The sequence below is a fragment of the Drosophila takahashii genome, chromosome 3R (genome assembly GCF_030179915.1).
Source record: "Drosophila takahashii strain IR98-3 E-12201 chromosome 3R, DtakHiC1v2, whole genome shotgun sequence".
Lineage (NCBI taxonomy): Eukaryota > Metazoa > Arthropoda > Insecta > Diptera > Drosophilidae > Drosophila > Drosophila takahashii.
The window spans coordinates 38,664,374-38,681,199 of record NC_091681.1 but is presented as its reverse complement, the minus strand read 5'-3'; the positions used below and the strand labels follow the sequence as shown (position 1 = coordinate 38,681,199).

The window sequence follows — 16,826 nt, the reverse complement described above, 5'->3', positions numbered from 1 at the left end:
CAGTCATTTGGGAGCACTTAAACAAATAATTTAATCACGCAATTAGCAATTTGTTTGTTTCACCAAATATCGCGTCATTTGTATTGACGTCTCGACTGCAATATAATTACACCCAAATCGGGTCTAAACCATAGAGTGTACCACAAAAAACCTTCGACAGGAAACTGTGACGTGATTGGAAACAAAAATTGACAAATAAATTGTGAACAAAATATTGTATAATTGCACACTTCAAAATTAAAGTGCGAAATTTTCTTAATGCATGACGTTTATTTTTATAGCAACAACATGCTACATTTCTATTATCTCCACTGCAGTGTAATTACATCCATATTGGTTATAAGTAATAATCTGTGGCCAAAGAAAGAGTGAGAAGTAATTAGAACCATATTAATATCCACAATTTTATACAAAGTTAATTAAATTGTTTTGGCTCCTGCTACATGCAATGTTTAAATTAACTCTTTGCAAATTTCTCTAAAAATTATAATAAAACAAACAGTTTGTCACGCATTAATGTAATTTATTGGTAGATTACTTCATTTCATTTCTTTTATATTTATTGAACCTAAATAACACCCTCTACAAAAATGTTTGCTTATATATCGATAGACACTTAAAAAATTTGTTTTACTTTTCTAACTGCATATTTACTCTTTGAATAGCATCTGTTTTGTTCTTCTAAGTTAAGCGTTTCGTTTATTTAGCTACAATCAAATATTTGCAATGCAATGCTTGCCTCTTTTAAGTTTTGTTTGTAAATTCCAAGCGTATTCTGATTTCCTCCTCATGATTTCGATTGTATTCGGTTGGGAGCGGTTTTAATCTTTATAAAACAAATTAAAGCCCAATCATGTTTTAATACATGATAAGAATTAATGTGCTTAAATATTTCCATTCAGATGATTTCTTGATTACTTATTTCACAATATTTAGTTTCACAACTTTTAAAAGCATATTAGTACAATTTTTCTTGATGGTTATTAGTTATTGTTTCTCTCCACAGCCAAAGTTCGAATAAGAGATGACTTTAAAAATACCCAAAACCGGATTGATAGCGATTCCATTCGATTCCTGAAACTTCGAATTGCCCGAAGCTTCGGAGCGCGTGTTCCATTGATTAGAGCATTAATTATGGTTTAAAATATCGACGAATACTCTCACGCAATATTTACCATATCTTGGGAAATGGGAAAACAATACGTATACTTTCACCCAAAACTTGACCCCGATCCCCTGGCGGCCCCCACCACTCGATTTGCCTCGGTTTCTGGATGATAGTGAACGAAGATTATCAGTTCGGGAACTTTTGTTGCGTCGTTGGCTGCGTTCATTTAGTGGCTGTTGTTGTTGCCATTCGGAAATCTTTTATAAGGCCCAGGCGGGCCAGAAATTTTATTCAGTTGAAATTTTAACGGCGTCGCGAGCAGTTGCTTGGCATTTAATAACAAATGTGAGTGTGAATCGGAATCTAGTGTTCTATCGTATCTATAGATGCAAATATTTTCAATTGAGTTGATTGAATTCCTAAATTGTCTTTGCTTACAAAACCCATTCATTCGAGAGTAAAGTAAACAATCTGTGTGTGGTGTGATATTTGAATGGGACCTATTTTGCTGTGGAATTATTTGTTGGCCCCTTGGCTTACTGGTGCTCAATAGGTGTAAGCCTATTAGTTAGTGATAGGTTTTTAAAAATAGGACAGCGCAGCGATTACCGAATTGATAACAAAAAGCGCACTTGTTTGTTGGGAATCGTAAACTTATTTAGCAGTGCGATTTTTTGATAAAAATAAAGTAAACCTAAGAAATTTCGCAAAAGTCCTCACTAAATAAATTGCTTGTAATAACAATTGATTTTCATAAAATTAATAAGACAAAGAAAAAAGGTTTCTGGCAAAAATAATCTTAACATTCAACATATTTATTTTTTGTATAATAAAGTACCTTAATTTTCACCATTCTAAGATGATATTATTAAGTCAAAAAAATGTTTTAAAAGTATTTACGAAAGGTAATTAGGTATGCTAATAAGAAAATTAAATATTTGTTTAAAGTCAAGTTTACAATAATAAATATTAAATATTTTTTATAGTTCGTTAAAATTTTAGAGCTCAGTTTCAAATTTTTAAGCAAAGCCCCTTCCTAACGGCTACATAAGCTTTCCTTCGTTCCGAGCTTAAGCTTTTGGGAGATAGCTTTGTTGAAGCCAGCACTACGCTCTTCTGTAACCCCGGAAGGTCCACAGGTGTCACTGGGATGTGACATTTTTTGGGCGTGTTAGTTCGACAGGTGCACATCATATTTGGTACTCAAAACTATTTGTATCGCCTTATGGGTAGACTGTCCATAAGTTATCGTTTCGCCTGATCGGAATATCAATTGTTTGGGCAGGTGGCACACCCCGACGAGCCCCTTGGACTACGCCCCTGTGCTCGCTTTTGCTCTCTTCGGTGGGCAGCTTTTGCTCCACAAGGTTTTGGCGGGCACTCTCTCGCGAATCTTTGCCGGCAGAGAGTGCGAAATTGGTGAGTTCGCTCCGCTGAAGGCCCCACAATTTGCCCGCGCTCAGTTTTCAACCTGAACGCGACGTGTGCGGTACTTTCAAGCCCCCAAAAATTAGATATCTGCGGTGCGGTCGTCGCTACTCAACGCCACACACAAAATCCAATCAAGTTCGGCAATAAAAAATCGTAAACAAATATAAGAAGAGTGGAAATAAAATATACCTAGAATAAATTTAAAGAAAAGTAAATAAACAAATAAAAGATAGTGAAACGGTAGCGGAATTATGAAAGAATTGAGTGAATAAAGGCACACGGCTAACGAACTGTAAATACGCGCTATCTTCCCCATCGACGGCGCTCAACAGGCAACAGCTGATTAAAACGCTCTTTCTGTGCGTTTTTACTTTGTACGATATATTGTATTTATTTAAATTTGGTTTCGGATTCGTGGAATCTGTTGTTATTTTTCTGTGTTTTTTTTTTTTGCATTTTTGCACAGCCATAAAAGAGCCGCACAGCAGCGGACTTGGAATTTATGGATTTCTGTGGTGTCCTTGCAAACAAGTGTCGCCTCTGGCAGAACCAGATTGTTATTGTTGTTTTTTGTGATTACCATTTGTTGTTGTGGCAGTCATTATCCTTAATGCCCGTGATGAGCACATGAGTGTGCATCTGTGTGCGTGTGTTTGAGTAAGGCATTACGGCTTTAACGACAATTTAAGAGGCTTGAAAGAGTTACGGATTTTTTTAAAGCGATGGCTTAAATTTAAACAGATTTAAATGGTATTAAATGTAGCAGACTATCAACTTTAAATAAAATTTACATTAACATACAATACAAAATTCCAGTTTTTGATTAAATCTTATTAAGCTTACAAAAATAACTATGATCCTTAGTAAGGATTCCTTACTTCATTATCTTAGTGTTGAATGTTTCCACTTCGCATGTTCAATTAATACGATAAATATTAAAATAATAATATAACGTACCAATATTTAATGTATTACAAGTTATGTCACTTCAATGTCTGATACTGACTTCACATCAGATTTCAAAACCTTCATATGTGCAAAGTAAATTCTGTAAACTATAAAATTTCAAAGCCTTTGAAAATTGTTTTAAACTAGTTATAAACCAGCTCATGTTTCGAGAGTTCACAGCACTTTTCATCTGCCACTTGGCAACCGACAGAATGTTGTTTTTGAGTTCTATAAAATAAATTCACATACCGAGGGGAAAAAAGAGAGGCAGAAACAGAATTGCAACCAGATCCATAGCGACACTTGAGTGGCAGCATCACAAAACAAATATACACGTATACACTCAAAACACACAAACACAGTCCTGTAGCAGGCACTTCGGCAACACCTGACCTGCCTGCCCCGCCTACTCCGCCTAACCCGCCCTAGGCCCACCGCCACCCCCCTTGCTCCACCCGGCTGACTGTCTAGTAGCTGTCCATCAAGTTTGCCTTAATTTAATTAAGCGCTCAATGTCCTTACTGGCAACACTCTCTCACTCGCACTCACAATAGCGGAAAACACAGAGAGAAAATTAAAAAAAAATGATTAACTTTTACTAATGTGAGAACGAGAAAATATTTTAAAAAATTTCCATATTCCAAAAATGGTTTTTAATTAAAAGAAATTATTTAAATGAAGTATCAAAAGTGGGAGTTTTAAAGTATAGAGTTTTAAAAAATCTTCTTGTGGTGCCTAAAAGTATGCCATGAAATATAGTAAACCCTTTGAAAAATAGTATATTCTCTATTAATGAAACCTTAAAATATTAGATTTTTAGGAGCATTATTTTCTTTTAGTTACAATTTTCTTGGTACAATAATCCAACTTTCTCGCAGTGCAGAACCACAAGGCAACGCTTGATTTGTTGCTGCCTTTTTATACCCGTTACTCGTAGAGTAAAAGGGTATACTAGATTCGTGCAAAAGTATGTAACAGGCAGAAGGAAGCGTTTCCGACCCTATAAACTATATATATTCTTGATCAGGATCACTAGCCGAGTCGATCTAGCCATGTCCGTCTGTCCGTCTGTCCGTCTGTCTGTCTGTCCGTCTGTCCGTATGAACGCTGAGATCTCGGAAACTATAAAAGCTAGAAGATTGACACTTTGCATGCAGATTCTAGGAGTTCCTACGCAGCGCAAGTTTGTTTCAAAAGAGTGCCACGCCCCCTCTAACGCCCACAATCCCTTATATACGATTTTAAAAATTTCAATATTTCGGAAAAGTAAAAATGCAGTTTTATGGTGTTTATCAATACCTATCGAAATGTAGAAGAAATTTTTCAAATCGGTCCATTCGTTAAAAAGTTATGCGTGATCAACGTTTTCTATCTCTATCTCCATCTCCCTCGCACTCCCTTTACCTGAGTAACGGGTATCTGATAGTCGGGGCACCCGACTATAACGTTCTCTCTTGTTTCACTCTTGACTGCAGCAGACACTCACACACTCACACTCGCACGGCGACACACACACCAGCACACCAGTGGGCAGCACTTATACACTTACAGGCCCAGACTTGAACCGCAAAAGCCACAGGCCATTTTGGCATGAAGGATATTACAAAACGCACACACAGAAGCGCACATCCTGGCACATACGATGTGTGTGTGTTGGTGCTCCCCGAAGGGGTCTTCTAGACAAGGTTACTGAGAGATGGCAAATTTTTATAGTGCACAATCTTTGCCTCCCCCTTTTTTTCCCCCTTTCCCTTTTCCAGCGAAAAGCAACAATAACATGGCGGCCACCTGCTGCGGCTGCACTTGAGTCCATTTTCCTGCATTTCTTCTCTTTTTTTCTGCCCTGTAACCATATCTATTCCGTTTGTCTGTCAGTTTGTGAATTTTTAATAAACTTTTGTGTTTACTTTTTAGAAGAAACTTTCCTTTGGCATGACTGCTGTTTTTGTTTTCCCCTCGCTAAAATGCCTTTGTCATCCAGTGGAAAGAAAAAAAGTCATGCAAGGAAAGCTGAATACTTTATTTATTATTCATCAAATTCCGCTTGTTAAACGGGAATTTCCTGTGGTCTCAATAAATATTTATTTTGCATGGGAATTCATTTTCCTCCTGCTCGATTTGTATGTCACCGAGATATTTATTTAGCAATTCGCAAATAAATTTAATTTTTTTGTAGTACCTATTCCATTTGATTTGATTTCTCGACATAATCTTTTTGGTCCGCATTTACATATATCGCAATTCTGAGCGCTCTTGCTGTTTACATTTCCGCTTTTCGCACAGAGAATTCTCCCATAATCTCCCGTTTGCATTACCTTACTCGTTGTCAGCAGCTCTCCGTTTAATACAGGGGTATGATAATTTTTGCAAGCGAAAGCCAGCCACAAAGCCTGGCGGATTGTGGATTGGGGGTCAACTCGGGGCAGGTCGAGGGCAGGGCAGGGGTGGGGTCAGCTAATGAACTCGAGAGCAGGCCACGCAGACTGGGTGGTGATTAGAGATGGCAAAAGATTACATAAACCGATTTGTTTTTCGAATTATGTGTATTTTGAAAAATAAATCTATTAAAAGCTATAATCTATAGGAAATTATAATCTTAAAAATTTTGATTTTATATTAATTTTATTTTTCAATTATAGACGTATAAAATTTATAAAGTTTAAATGTTATTGTTGTTCATGCTCTAATATAAAATTATCAAAAATCTGATAATTATCAAAATTAAATTATTTTTATAATTTTTAAAAATGTTTGATTTAAAATTGACTTTTATTTTAATTGTAGACATCATATTGATATTAAAAGCTATTAAAAAGTTGCAAGAAATTTTGCAAGAATGTTTCTATTATCGTCTTGCAATTATCACGTTATCATCCCTATAACACGGGTAATGTTAAAAAATGTATGAGTAAGTGGGTTTCGGTTGGGTTTCGGTTCGGTTCGTGAAGGGAGGTGTGTTGTGCTTTTGCTTCGGCTTAACTGACAGACGTTAATTTGAGCTCGGATATAATGATAATAATGATGATGATGTTATTTTTGTGTTTGTTGTTCGACGGCGAAGGCATTGACTTTTAGCACGTGCTGTGCGCACATTTATATAAGCCACTGTTTGTTGTTTTGATTTTGTTTGTGCCGGGAACGTCGCGACGCTGAGATGCATTGTAAAACTGTCAATTTCAATTAGAGCGAAAAAGAGAGGCCGAACCAAATTGACTTAATTTCATTTTCCCCCCGCACTTTCAGTTTAAAGAAGCGGCAGGCCAAACGCTGAGCTAAGAGAGAGTTAAAGAGTGAAAGCTGACGAACACGGAGCATAAACATGAACAGCGATGAGGTGCAACTGATCAAGAAGACCTGGGAAATCCCCGTGGCAACACCCACAGATTCTGGAGCGGCGATACTGACGCAGTTCTTCAACCGCTATCCGTCCAACTTGGAGAAGTTCCCCTTCCGTGATGTCCCACTGGAGGAGCTAAGCGTGAGTTGATTATAAATTAACTTAAAACTATAAATTTAGAGATTTATTTATGGTCCATTTCGTTTTTCAGGGAAACGCTCGCTTCCGAGCGCATGCCGGCCGGATCATCCGAGTCTTTGACGAGTCCATCCAGGTTCTGGGGCAGGATGGCGATCTGGAGAAGCTGGACGAGATCTGGACCAAAGTGGCCGTTAGTCATATTCCGCGGACCATTTCCAAGGAGTCGTACAATGTAAGTCAGGCACCAAGCTAAATAAATACTCATATAATGCACCACGAATTAAAAAACAATAATAACTAAATGAATTAATTTTATCATAATTATTTAATTCATTGAAATCTAATATTAAAATTTGTAAGGATAAATATCCCTACTAGGGAGAAAAAATGAAAGGAAATTGGGTGTTCAAAAAGTATGCAACAAAATATTCGTTCTGAAACCCCCCTGACACAGAAATAAATCCTTGAAATAGCATACCCAAAATACACAAATTGGATACTAAATAAATATTATAAAAATATTTAGTCTTGCTCCAAAACTATTTAAGTAGTTCTTATAAAACATATTCAAATAATATTTATGAATATGTTACCTTCTATTTTTAGCAACTGAAAGGCGTTATCCTGGAGGTCCTGACCGCCGCCTGCAGTCTGGACGAGAGCCAAGCGGCCACGTGGGCCAAGTTGGTGGACCACGTCTACGGCATCATATTCAAGGCGATCGACGATGATGGAAACGCCCAGTAGATGGGATGGATGGACCTGCAGCAGAGGCAACCGGTTCCCGGGAATTCCGAGGATGCAACTGATGCCGGCGGCGGTGGCACTTGCAACACATGCACAGCTTATGTAGTTCTAAGTAATTGATAAATGTTAGCTATTCTCGTTTTGTAATAATGAATGCGAATGTCCAAAGCAAAAAAAAAAACAAAATAACACACACACACGTGAAAACTTATGTATGTCTGCGTAGAGCTACTCACACACGCGCACACCCCACCCCCACACACACAAACACACCCGCACATGCATTACTCTGTAAAGCTTTAACCCATTGTCAGCCTTAAGCACTTGATAACAAACGAATAAATGAAATCAGCAAAGGAGAAATAAGAAGAAAGCTTATGAATAAAATCCAGTTTGAAATCATATTTCCTTTTATTATAAATCGTTTTGGATTTACCAAGAAGAGAAGAAGAAAAAGGAGACCTTCTTATCGCATTATTATAAGATTTTAGTATTTTCTTTTTAAATATTTTAAGGATGCTTTACACATCTGCATTTAGTATCTTTATAAGCTTAGTGTCCCCAGACAATAGAGTAACTCAACGGATTCGGTTCGCCAATCCGCATAAAATCATAATTATTATAATTGTCCACTCACCCACAACTAGGACAACGCAGAAAGCATTTGAGCACACTTGAAAACCATTTCCGCACATGATTTTCCGTCACCACAGCTCATACAGCTCACACTCTAAAAGTTGGGCAAACAATTGCAAACATCGTTCAGCTGTGGCAGCGTTGAAAATGCTATTAATTTCGGTGGATTTAAAAGCACGCAAGGGGATTGGCGGGTGAAATTGCTGGGAAAATGAGAAAGAGCTGCTGCTGCTGCTGTTTTAGCCAAACAATGTGACATTGCGTATACGCCGTGGGAACATTTGCATATGAAAAAGCGCATTAAGGAAACAAAAAACAAAGCAAAAGTGAAGTATGCTTCCCTAAAATGGGTCAAAGGAAAATTTACTATATATTTTTTGTTCCCCCACTCTTGTAGACACTTGTAGAGGCGCTAATTGGGGGCGTGTTTCTCGGCGGAGATTCTCAACCCATCAGCCAATTGACTTCGCTTGAAGATAACAGAGCTCGCCGACCTAACAGCGCCACTGTTAAGTGCCACTGTTATCTTATCATTGGTGAAATGTTCGCAGCGTTGGTGAAATGTTCCACCAAAACGACGCCTTCGACGAGCTTTTCCATAGTTTGGCCAATAATGAAGAACAAAAAATAACAAAGTGAGCAGTTTACCAAAGCGACCGCGAATTTCAGTTCAATTCGGGCAACGCGCGCGTGAAATTCACATTTGACAGGCAAATAAACCTCGCGCGATACATTTGGTGATATTTTTTTTGCAATTTCCCTGCCGTCTATTAGTAAATATATTACTTTTCACGCCTCTGACTGTGTATTTTTGTTCTGTACAAACTAATGTCGGCATATTGTCCGCCCGTCGAGCGTGAAAATAAAATAAAATATACGTGTGTGAATAAATTGAGAAAATTGATTGCACGATCCCTCGGAACCCCTGAATAGTTTTTAAACTTTTCAAGTGATAGAAGAATTTTGTGAAAAGAAATCTAAAGCGTTTGTGAAAATTCCAGACAAAGCATAAGGTGAGCTGGCAACTCAGAGCTTCCCCTCTGAGCGTTGTCACAGGCATTCCGGACATTCATCGACAAGTCTTTATAAGCTCTTACTCAACATGTTTGAGGACAGAAGACAGAGGCTGCTGCTCCGGATTAGACACGCCCATCAGCAATATTTCATGCAAATTCCCTTTCTCAAGAGCTTCCTTTCACCACCACACCCCACTCCACCCCTTTTCCCTGTCCCCCTTTCGTCTTGTGTGATGATAAAAGCAAATGATTGCAAAACAGCATTTTGCCCCTGGGTAAATATCGTAAAGTTCCATCCCCCTAGTTGCGAAATTAAAATAAAATACCTACATAGATGCAAATTCCCATCGGGTTGTGGTTGTTGCAAAGAGAAGACAAAGTAACATAGCTCAGAGGAAGAAGGGGTAAAAGGCCCTGTTGACTTGGTGGCACGCATCGAATTCTGTTATTATTGAATTTGCATAAATCATTGAAGCGGATTTTTTCAGCCTCGCTGAATGGGGATTTCTGCAGCAGCACAAAATGGAATTTGTTTGCCCCAGGCTGAAGGTATTAAAACTGAACGCTGCGGTTATAGCGGGCAAAACTATGAATTCCTGATTGGATTAATAGCCTAGAGGTATAAGCTTAGAAATCCCTTACAGTTACTCTTTTAAAATCATTTTATTAAGGAACTTTTAAGGGAAAAGTCTTATTCACATTCTCAAAATTAAACAATTTCTAAGATCTCATGCATAATCTCTCTTAAGTTTTTTATAAAGAAAATTTCACAGACCTAAAAAATAAAGTTACAACCGCAAATCGCTTCTTTTATTGCTCCTCTCTGACCTTCCTTTTTAAGAAATTTCCGTAAATCAAGAAAAGTATTTCTTTGTCAGGGTCATTTCACTGCAAATTCAATTTGCTCGCTGTGCGAAAATATTTTTGTGACTTCCAACGACGTCCAACGTCGTATCCTCTCAGCAACTTGACTTTTAAGTCATGTTTAGCATATATTTCTTCTGCACCAGTTGCCAGAACACCAACCCATTCTCATGCTGTGCGATGCTGTGAAGTAGGCAGCACTTAGTAAATCAAACACCACACTGCGTATACATAATGCTGCCGAGGGCAGGGCCCTAAAACCAGTGGTCACACCTCCGTCTGGCATATGTATGTGCATATGCTATAGCCGCAAGATAACGTAAATATTCATTAATCAATTGGTAAGCCAACACCCGAACAAATATGCGAGCATGTTTTTGTAAAAGGGTTAGGCTAACAGAATGTACACCAAACTTTCCATGCACAAAAATGATTATGGCTTAAACAACTCGCAGATTGTTTTGTCCACCAAGTTAAGGACAAGTTTTCGTTGGTTAGTTTGCCAAGTGTTTCGACGATATGTGGTGAGAAAAGAAAACTTCCTGACGGAAATTAAGTGGGTCGGAGCAAAACATTGCCTTTCTTTGCCTTTAAATACCAAACTTTATGGGAGTCAGAAATGTAGTGGCATTGTTTCATAAAATACTTGAATAAAATCCCGTTGCGTTCTGCATTGGACGCAGCTCTTAAATACTCTCTTAAAGCTCTTAAAGCACCGATTTAATTACGGTTCATTAAACTGCAGGCGGTGGGCAGCCGGCAATTTAACACGCGTGCCGTAAAGGCCACCACATGTTCGCCATGTGTCCGAAAGGATATTCACACATCCCAACATCCCAGGGCATCCCAGCTCAAACATTGACGGGATCAGGGTTTAAACCTTATTTATCTTCCGTGTCTAGACAATAAAGAAAGGGTGAAAGATTCCTTGGTGCCCTGCTTTATTTTTACTTTTTTTAACCTTGTCTAAATTTACTTGAATTTATGCCCGCATTAAAAATTCATAAATAATATAATTTTAACTTGGCTTAAGCCCTTCGATTTACCCGATGACAAATGGACATTTAAGTTTCATGCAAATGTTGGGGAGATCTAAAACCGATTCGTATTTTCGAAATCGAATTAAAAAGCAAGACTACGGGGAGATATTGAAATTGGGGTTGGCAACTGATGTCCGCCACATACTATATATGGATTCGCACGCGTTGCCCAATATCGTGTAGGAATATCTGTTTATTATGGACTTTTCCGTAATCTTATCGAGCAGGCAGAAGGCAGACGGCAGAAAAGCGGCTTGATTGCACATTAAAAATAAACAAACGCCTATAAATAGACGGAAAAGGCCCAATCGTAGACTCTGTGTCTTCCGTCGGCGACTGCGGTTCATTTCCATTCGATCGCCGGTTCTGTTTGCCAAAGGTTATATGCTGGCCATAAAAAATAAAACCGATACACTGATTGATATTGAACATAAAATATCTGAAGTAGCTTGGAGTGAAGTGCGACAGCTAATAGAGTGTTCTAATCGATGTGTAAGTTTTTATGGCATTGAGTAACTTTTGTTATAAATAGAAATTGCGTGAGTGGCATAACAATAAATAAAACAGTGTCCCTTGAGATTGTCATAAAAATATTTGCAAATATTATAATCTTTTTTCGCATTCAATTAAATTTATCTTTTATTAATTTAACTTTATTTAAGCTTACACTTCTCTTGTGTCAACAATAAAAGTTTATTTTCTTTTCGGATTACAAAAAATAAATTCGATTTCCATTGGCACAGCATCCTGCACAATCTAGCCAACTGTTTGACATTATTATTATCCCATAAACTTTTTCTTATATTTGCAAACTTTTTGACCTTGTTATTGTTATTGTAGAGTAGTACTTTTTCTCCTTTTTTTACATAACGCATTTGTTTTTGTAAAGCCAAAGTTGGATTTCTGCTTTATACCACAAAGTTGTCTTTAATATTATTTATAAAAAAAACGGTGACCTTAAATATAATTATTATTCATCTAGATAGGGGTTTCTGCGAAATACCGAATAATTGTAGAATATTTGCCTTTTAACACCGTATACATTTTAAAATTTGCAACTAGGCATTCGCTTGGTCAACAAGTTTGTTTTGCGGCTCACAGTTACAGCAGGCATGCAAAACCCAAAATCACATCGATTTAGACTTGTTTGCCTTACACGTTGAGTGCCCGATAAAACAGGGCACCGAGAAGCATGAATAAAAGTGCGGTCTGCATGGGTATAGCCTATGTCCATGTGTGTCTGAGTGCGGGGCTTAGCACGCCCGACGGGCTTATGACCAGGTCGTATTCCTTTCCACTTCACCCTACTTTCCGGGCCAAAAGCAAAACGGCCAAGAGCACCGTGAGTGGCAAAAAGGATCCGGACTCCGGAGTCCCGGACATGATTGATTCGCCCGCCCGGCGGTTGGTGACTTTCGGGCGGGGCGATCTTAATCAGTCAGTGCTCAGTTCTTCAGCTAAAAATAAACTGACGTTCGGCCAAAGAACGGGCCTGAAAAAAACTGATAAGACCTGCGATGATGTCCATGCCAATTTGTTAATAAATTTATTTTGATTCGATGAAAATATTTACCCCACTTCTATTTCTGGCCTTCTATCAATGCAAATAGTGTGTTTCAGTATGATTGATGTTGGCACTTTGGCTGCGTTTCGGTTGGCCAATGATATAATGGCTCCTTCGATCCAGCAATCCAACGATCGCTGATAGCAGGCACATGACCCACAGAGTTTGGCATTCCATTTTCTGGATTGTCATCGGTCGGGTGATGAATTCTTATTAATTGCCGACAGCTCCGATTGGAGTTCCTCGTTGTTTGCTAAGCGATTGGCCCGGCGGCTTCCCCGTTCCATCATCATCATCATCAGGTTAGCATTCGAATTCGCATTCGTATTCGCATTCGGGGGTTTTCCACGCACAATCGAAGTCGAACAATCGGCGTATACGCAATCTCAAGTTCAGCCTACACACAGGGCGCTTTATCGACAAGCCAGATAAAATGTTCTTGTCTGGCCCCAGGGGAAAATGGAAATACATACAACGAAAATAGTAAGCTGCCTTTGGTGGTCTTTGAAATGTTCATAAATAGCTAAAATATGTAATTTACCCTAAGACCGAACTTTACATACTTTACCCTTTATTATTTAACTTTTTTTCCAAATAATTAAAATATCTTTAATTTTTAATTATCATCTACACAATAAACCATATTTATTAATGTAGGATTTGAGTACCTCAATCTTTCTGTTCAAAGTTCATCCCATAAACAGTTTGTTCCAAACCGCATGACTAACTGAAACGACTCGCTAACTCGATACTCAGCCCTCATAAGTTCCCCGCTTGTCACGATTAGATTAGGAATCACCGAACGTTTAACTAGACATGGCAGCATGTTGACTACCATTTGACACGTTTTTTTTTTGTTTTTCTTTTTTTATTGTTGCTGCTTGTTTTTCGGTTAGTTTGCCACCTTGATGACGTTTTAATAGATTGCAGGCGAATCGGTTGTGACGCCAAAACTTAAAATTGTTCAAGTGGTCAGAGAGATTTCCATGAATATTCCACTGAGCACCCCTTCCATCTCCAACCTTATCAACCATGCAATCCATAGCAATTCCCTGGAAGCAGCCATAAACAACAGGTCCCATGCTCACTATCTAACTGCATCGGCTATACGGCTCCGATGGAAATTGAACAAATTATTGGCCACCTGAAGCACTGAGTCAGCACGTACGAATCATAAAACCCACTACCCATTCAACAAAAAATAATGCTGTTAAGGTGATGTTATGGTGGGGATCGTAAATAAAAATTTCGGTATACCATATATACTATGGAGGCGGGGGTTCTGCATTTCATGGGTAGTTGTTTACTTTGCAGAAGAAACACACTTGCAGTTCAATGAAAGATAAAGTTTGTTATTTCCGTGCTATCTAATTGAGACAAGTGATAAGCGGTAGGGAAAATAAAGAAATTTATGACCGACTGACTGATTGATTTTTACAACTCGGGATCTTAAGATTGGAAATCGTTTAGTAATTGATTGATGCAATTTAAGTAACAGTAAGATAATAAAATACATTAAAATAAATAGGTTTATCAAAATATCGATATGTATAAAACATATATATTTATATCGTTTGCTATTTTTTTATATTTAATGAAATGATATGATATTTTTGGATAAAAAATCGAAAGATATCGATATTTTAAAGTGATATTTTAGACTTCATTATCAGTTATCAAAGGAACTATCATCAATACAATATTTTTAAAAATATATCACAATGTTTAAGAGAATGGGAAAACTTTTTAAATACTCCACATCCTTAGCAAGATTTCCCCTTTAAGGCACCAGCTCATTTCATTTCTCTGCATCGCACTTATCGTCCCGAGGGCAGCCCATTAAAACTTCAATAATTTATGTATTCTCGAGGAGCAAGAGAGCTGCTAATGACTTCAATCACTTGATTCGCACCATCCGCAGGAGCAGAATCAGAAGCCGGAGCAGCTAAAGGCACTTCGAGGCAGCGGCAACATGAAGCAGCAGCCAAACTTTGGCTCAATTATGCGCGCAATCAAAGCAACTTAATTACCCCAGAGTTTGCCGGCGAACACAGAGCCACTGCAATACACAGCCGACCGCAATCAACCCGAGGAGGAGTCTAATAGACAGCTGCGACTATGCAAATTAGTGAAACCAATTCGGAGAGACAAATTGGTAAACAAAATGGCACTGAAGGCGAATCACTCGATTTGATTGAAGTGCCAGCCGTTCCGAGTGGAAGAGGAGTCCGCATAAACAGTGTCCAAATTAGCAGACCCATCCCAATGCTCCTCCTGCTGGTCATCCTAGTTGGCCTTATTCTTGGCCCCAGGGATTCCGTGGCCAATTGCCGTGAGGAACCGGCTCGAGATTGCGAGGCCATTTGCGATGCGAGTGGCCGGAACTGCACGATCCGGGCCTTGGTCCTCCTGCCCGACGACAACATGTACCAGGCCTCACTGCCGCGCGTCCTGCCCATCCTCAAGGTGGCCGAGCAGCAGATCCGATCGAAGGCTCTGATACCACCACACATCGACTTCGAGTGGCTGGCCCACGACACCAAGTGCGACGCCTCGCTGGGAGTCATCAAGGCCATGGACGGCATCATCAAGCAGTGCGCCCAGGTGATCTTCGGACCCGTCTGCGATTACTCCCTGGGTGAGTTAAGACCCAGAGCTTATAAAGATACAAAATAGTTTTATGTTTAAAATAAAAATGCTTCTCTAAGAACAAAAATAAACTAAATTATTAAAACTGGTTTAGAAAATGGACCAAACTTAGTTAGAAACCACTAAACTTAGAATCTGCTTAATTAAAAACAACAATAAACTAAATTAATAAAGGTGGTTAAGAAAATTGGTCCAAATAGAAATCACTTATAAATTTACCTAAAAGTATGCTATAGAAAAGCAAAAGTTTCGGATTAAATCCTTGGGATTTTCATGTTCTTTAAACTACAAATTGTAAATTATTTAAATTTAAATTCTTAAAATAAAATATTTTTATAATTATTAATAATATTAAATTTCCAGCCGCTGTCAGCCGCATCACCAAGTACTTCAATAGCCAGGGCACTCCTCTCATCTCTGTTGGTGGCTCAACCTACGACTTTGAGCAGAAGAAAACGGATTGCAACGACGAGTTCTACATGCTGTTGCGCACGGGAATGCTCAGTTTCGAGACCATTTCCGAGCTGACCATAAACGTCATGAAGCGGTGAGTGCCAGAAATGAGTATGATATCCAAAGCCCCGTCAGCTTATTGAATCTTCTTTTCCAGACACAATTGGTCGCATTCAATCTTCTACTACGAACGGGATGGCCAGCGGAGTGTGGCGGGAATGCACACCTGCTTCCTCATGATGAAATCTCTGGGCAAACAAATGCGTAACGAGAACATGACATTCGCCCAGTTTCCACTTGAGCCTAACTTGACAAATCGCACGGAGGAAATGCGCCGAGAAATTGGCAATAAACATGCAAGTGAGTAGAACAACAGGGGTTTTTCCTGTTAACTGGGGAAATGGCACCTCTGTTAACAGAGTAGTTTCACCAACGGTTTAGCCGAGACAACCACCGCTCAGCAAGTGCATCGGACGTAGGGAACTTGGCTAACATAGCTTTTGCCGTGGTCACTGCTGCGTATACGTGATATTTTTGAAATGGAAATTAATATAGGTGTTGTGTACAGAAAAATTGGAAAATGCATTCGGCGTTAAGCGGTATTTGAAAAAGCAAACTTTTATTTTCAACCATTTTTCGAAAAAAATTGTGATTGAAGAACCATTTTTTTGTACACACAAAAAAATTTGCTTGGTAAAATTGACCAACAAAAATAGTTACGTAACGATTAAAATAGTTACGTGTATTTTGTTTTTGCTTTGGGTTTGTGTCTTTGCTAATTGTGTGTATTTTGTTGTTGTGAAATGACTATTTACTTAGTAGAATTGACAATTTTGCTGGTTGGGGCCTGTTTGACAATTATTACAGTTGATTTTACAAAGTTTTTTTTTTG

The 16,826-nt window shown here is 38.6% G+C and overlaps 2 protein-coding genes across 4 annotated transcripts; both read left to right on the top strand.

Moving 5' to 3' along the window:
- The first annotated feature begins 1,385 nt into the window (after nt 1–1,385).
- On the top strand, nt 1,386–8,116 carry glob1 (globin 1). Of its 3 annotated transcripts, none has more exons than XM_017141219.3 (4): nt 1,386–1,453; nt 6,731–6,965; nt 7,036–7,197; nt 7,572–8,116. In XM_017141219.3, exons 2-4 carry the CDS (start codon nt 6,807–6,809, stop codon nt 7,710–7,712), a joined length of 462 nt encoding a protein of 153 aa, XP_016996708.1. In that variant the 5' UTR covers nt 1,386–1,453; nt 6,731–6,806; the 3' UTR covers nt 7,713–8,116. The 3 variants fall into 3 exon arrangements, with proteins under 3 accessions (XP_016996708.1, XP_070073515.1, XP_070073514.1); XM_070217414.1 differs by lacking the exon at nt 1,386–1,453 and adding an exon at nt 2,768–2,898; XM_070217413.1 differs by lacking the exon at nt 1,386–1,453 and adding an exon at nt 2,774–2,913.
- A 769-nt stretch (nt 8,117–8,885) lies between these two features.
- On the top strand, nt 8,886–16,302 carry LOC108057060 (atrial natriuretic peptide receptor 3). Its single transcript, XM_017141139.3, has 4 exons — nt 8,886–9,361; nt 14,754–15,470; nt 15,845–16,028; nt 16,092–16,302. Exons 2-4 carry the CDS (start codon nt 14,951–14,953, stop codon nt 16,300–16,302), a joined length of 915 nt encoding a protein of 304 aa, XP_016996628.2. The 5' UTR covers nt 8,886–9,361; nt 14,754–14,950.
- Nucleotides 16,303–16,826: the final 524 nt, after the last annotated feature.

Excerpts from the sequence above, each read along its gene's own strand:
- glob1 (XM_017141219.3), top strand. The coding sequence starts at position 6,807 with ATGAACAGCGATGAGGTGCAACTGATCAAGAAGACCTGGGAAATCCCC. Across the intron at positions 6,966-7,035 it reads TCCCACTGGAGGAGCTAAGC|GGAAACGCTCGCTTCCGAGC; the intron begins GTGAGTTGATTA and ends TTCGTTTTTCAG. Across the intron at positions 7,198-7,571 it reads TTTCCAAGGAGTCGTACAAT|CAACTGAAAGGCGTTATCCT; the intron begins GTAAGTCAGGCA and ends TTCTATTTTTAG.
- LOC108057060 (XM_017141139.3), top strand. The coding sequence starts at position 14,951 with ATGCAAATTAGTGAAACCAATTCGGAGAGACAAATTGGTAAACAAAAT. Across the intron at positions 15,471-15,844 it reads CGTCTGCGATTACTCCCTGG|CCGCTGTCAGCCGCATCACC; the intron begins GTGAGTTAAGAC and ends TTAAATTTCCAG. Across the intron at positions 16,029-16,091 it reads ACCATAAACGTCATGAAGCG|ACACAATTGGTCGCATTCAA; the intron begins GTGAGTGCCAGA and ends CTTCTTTTCCAG.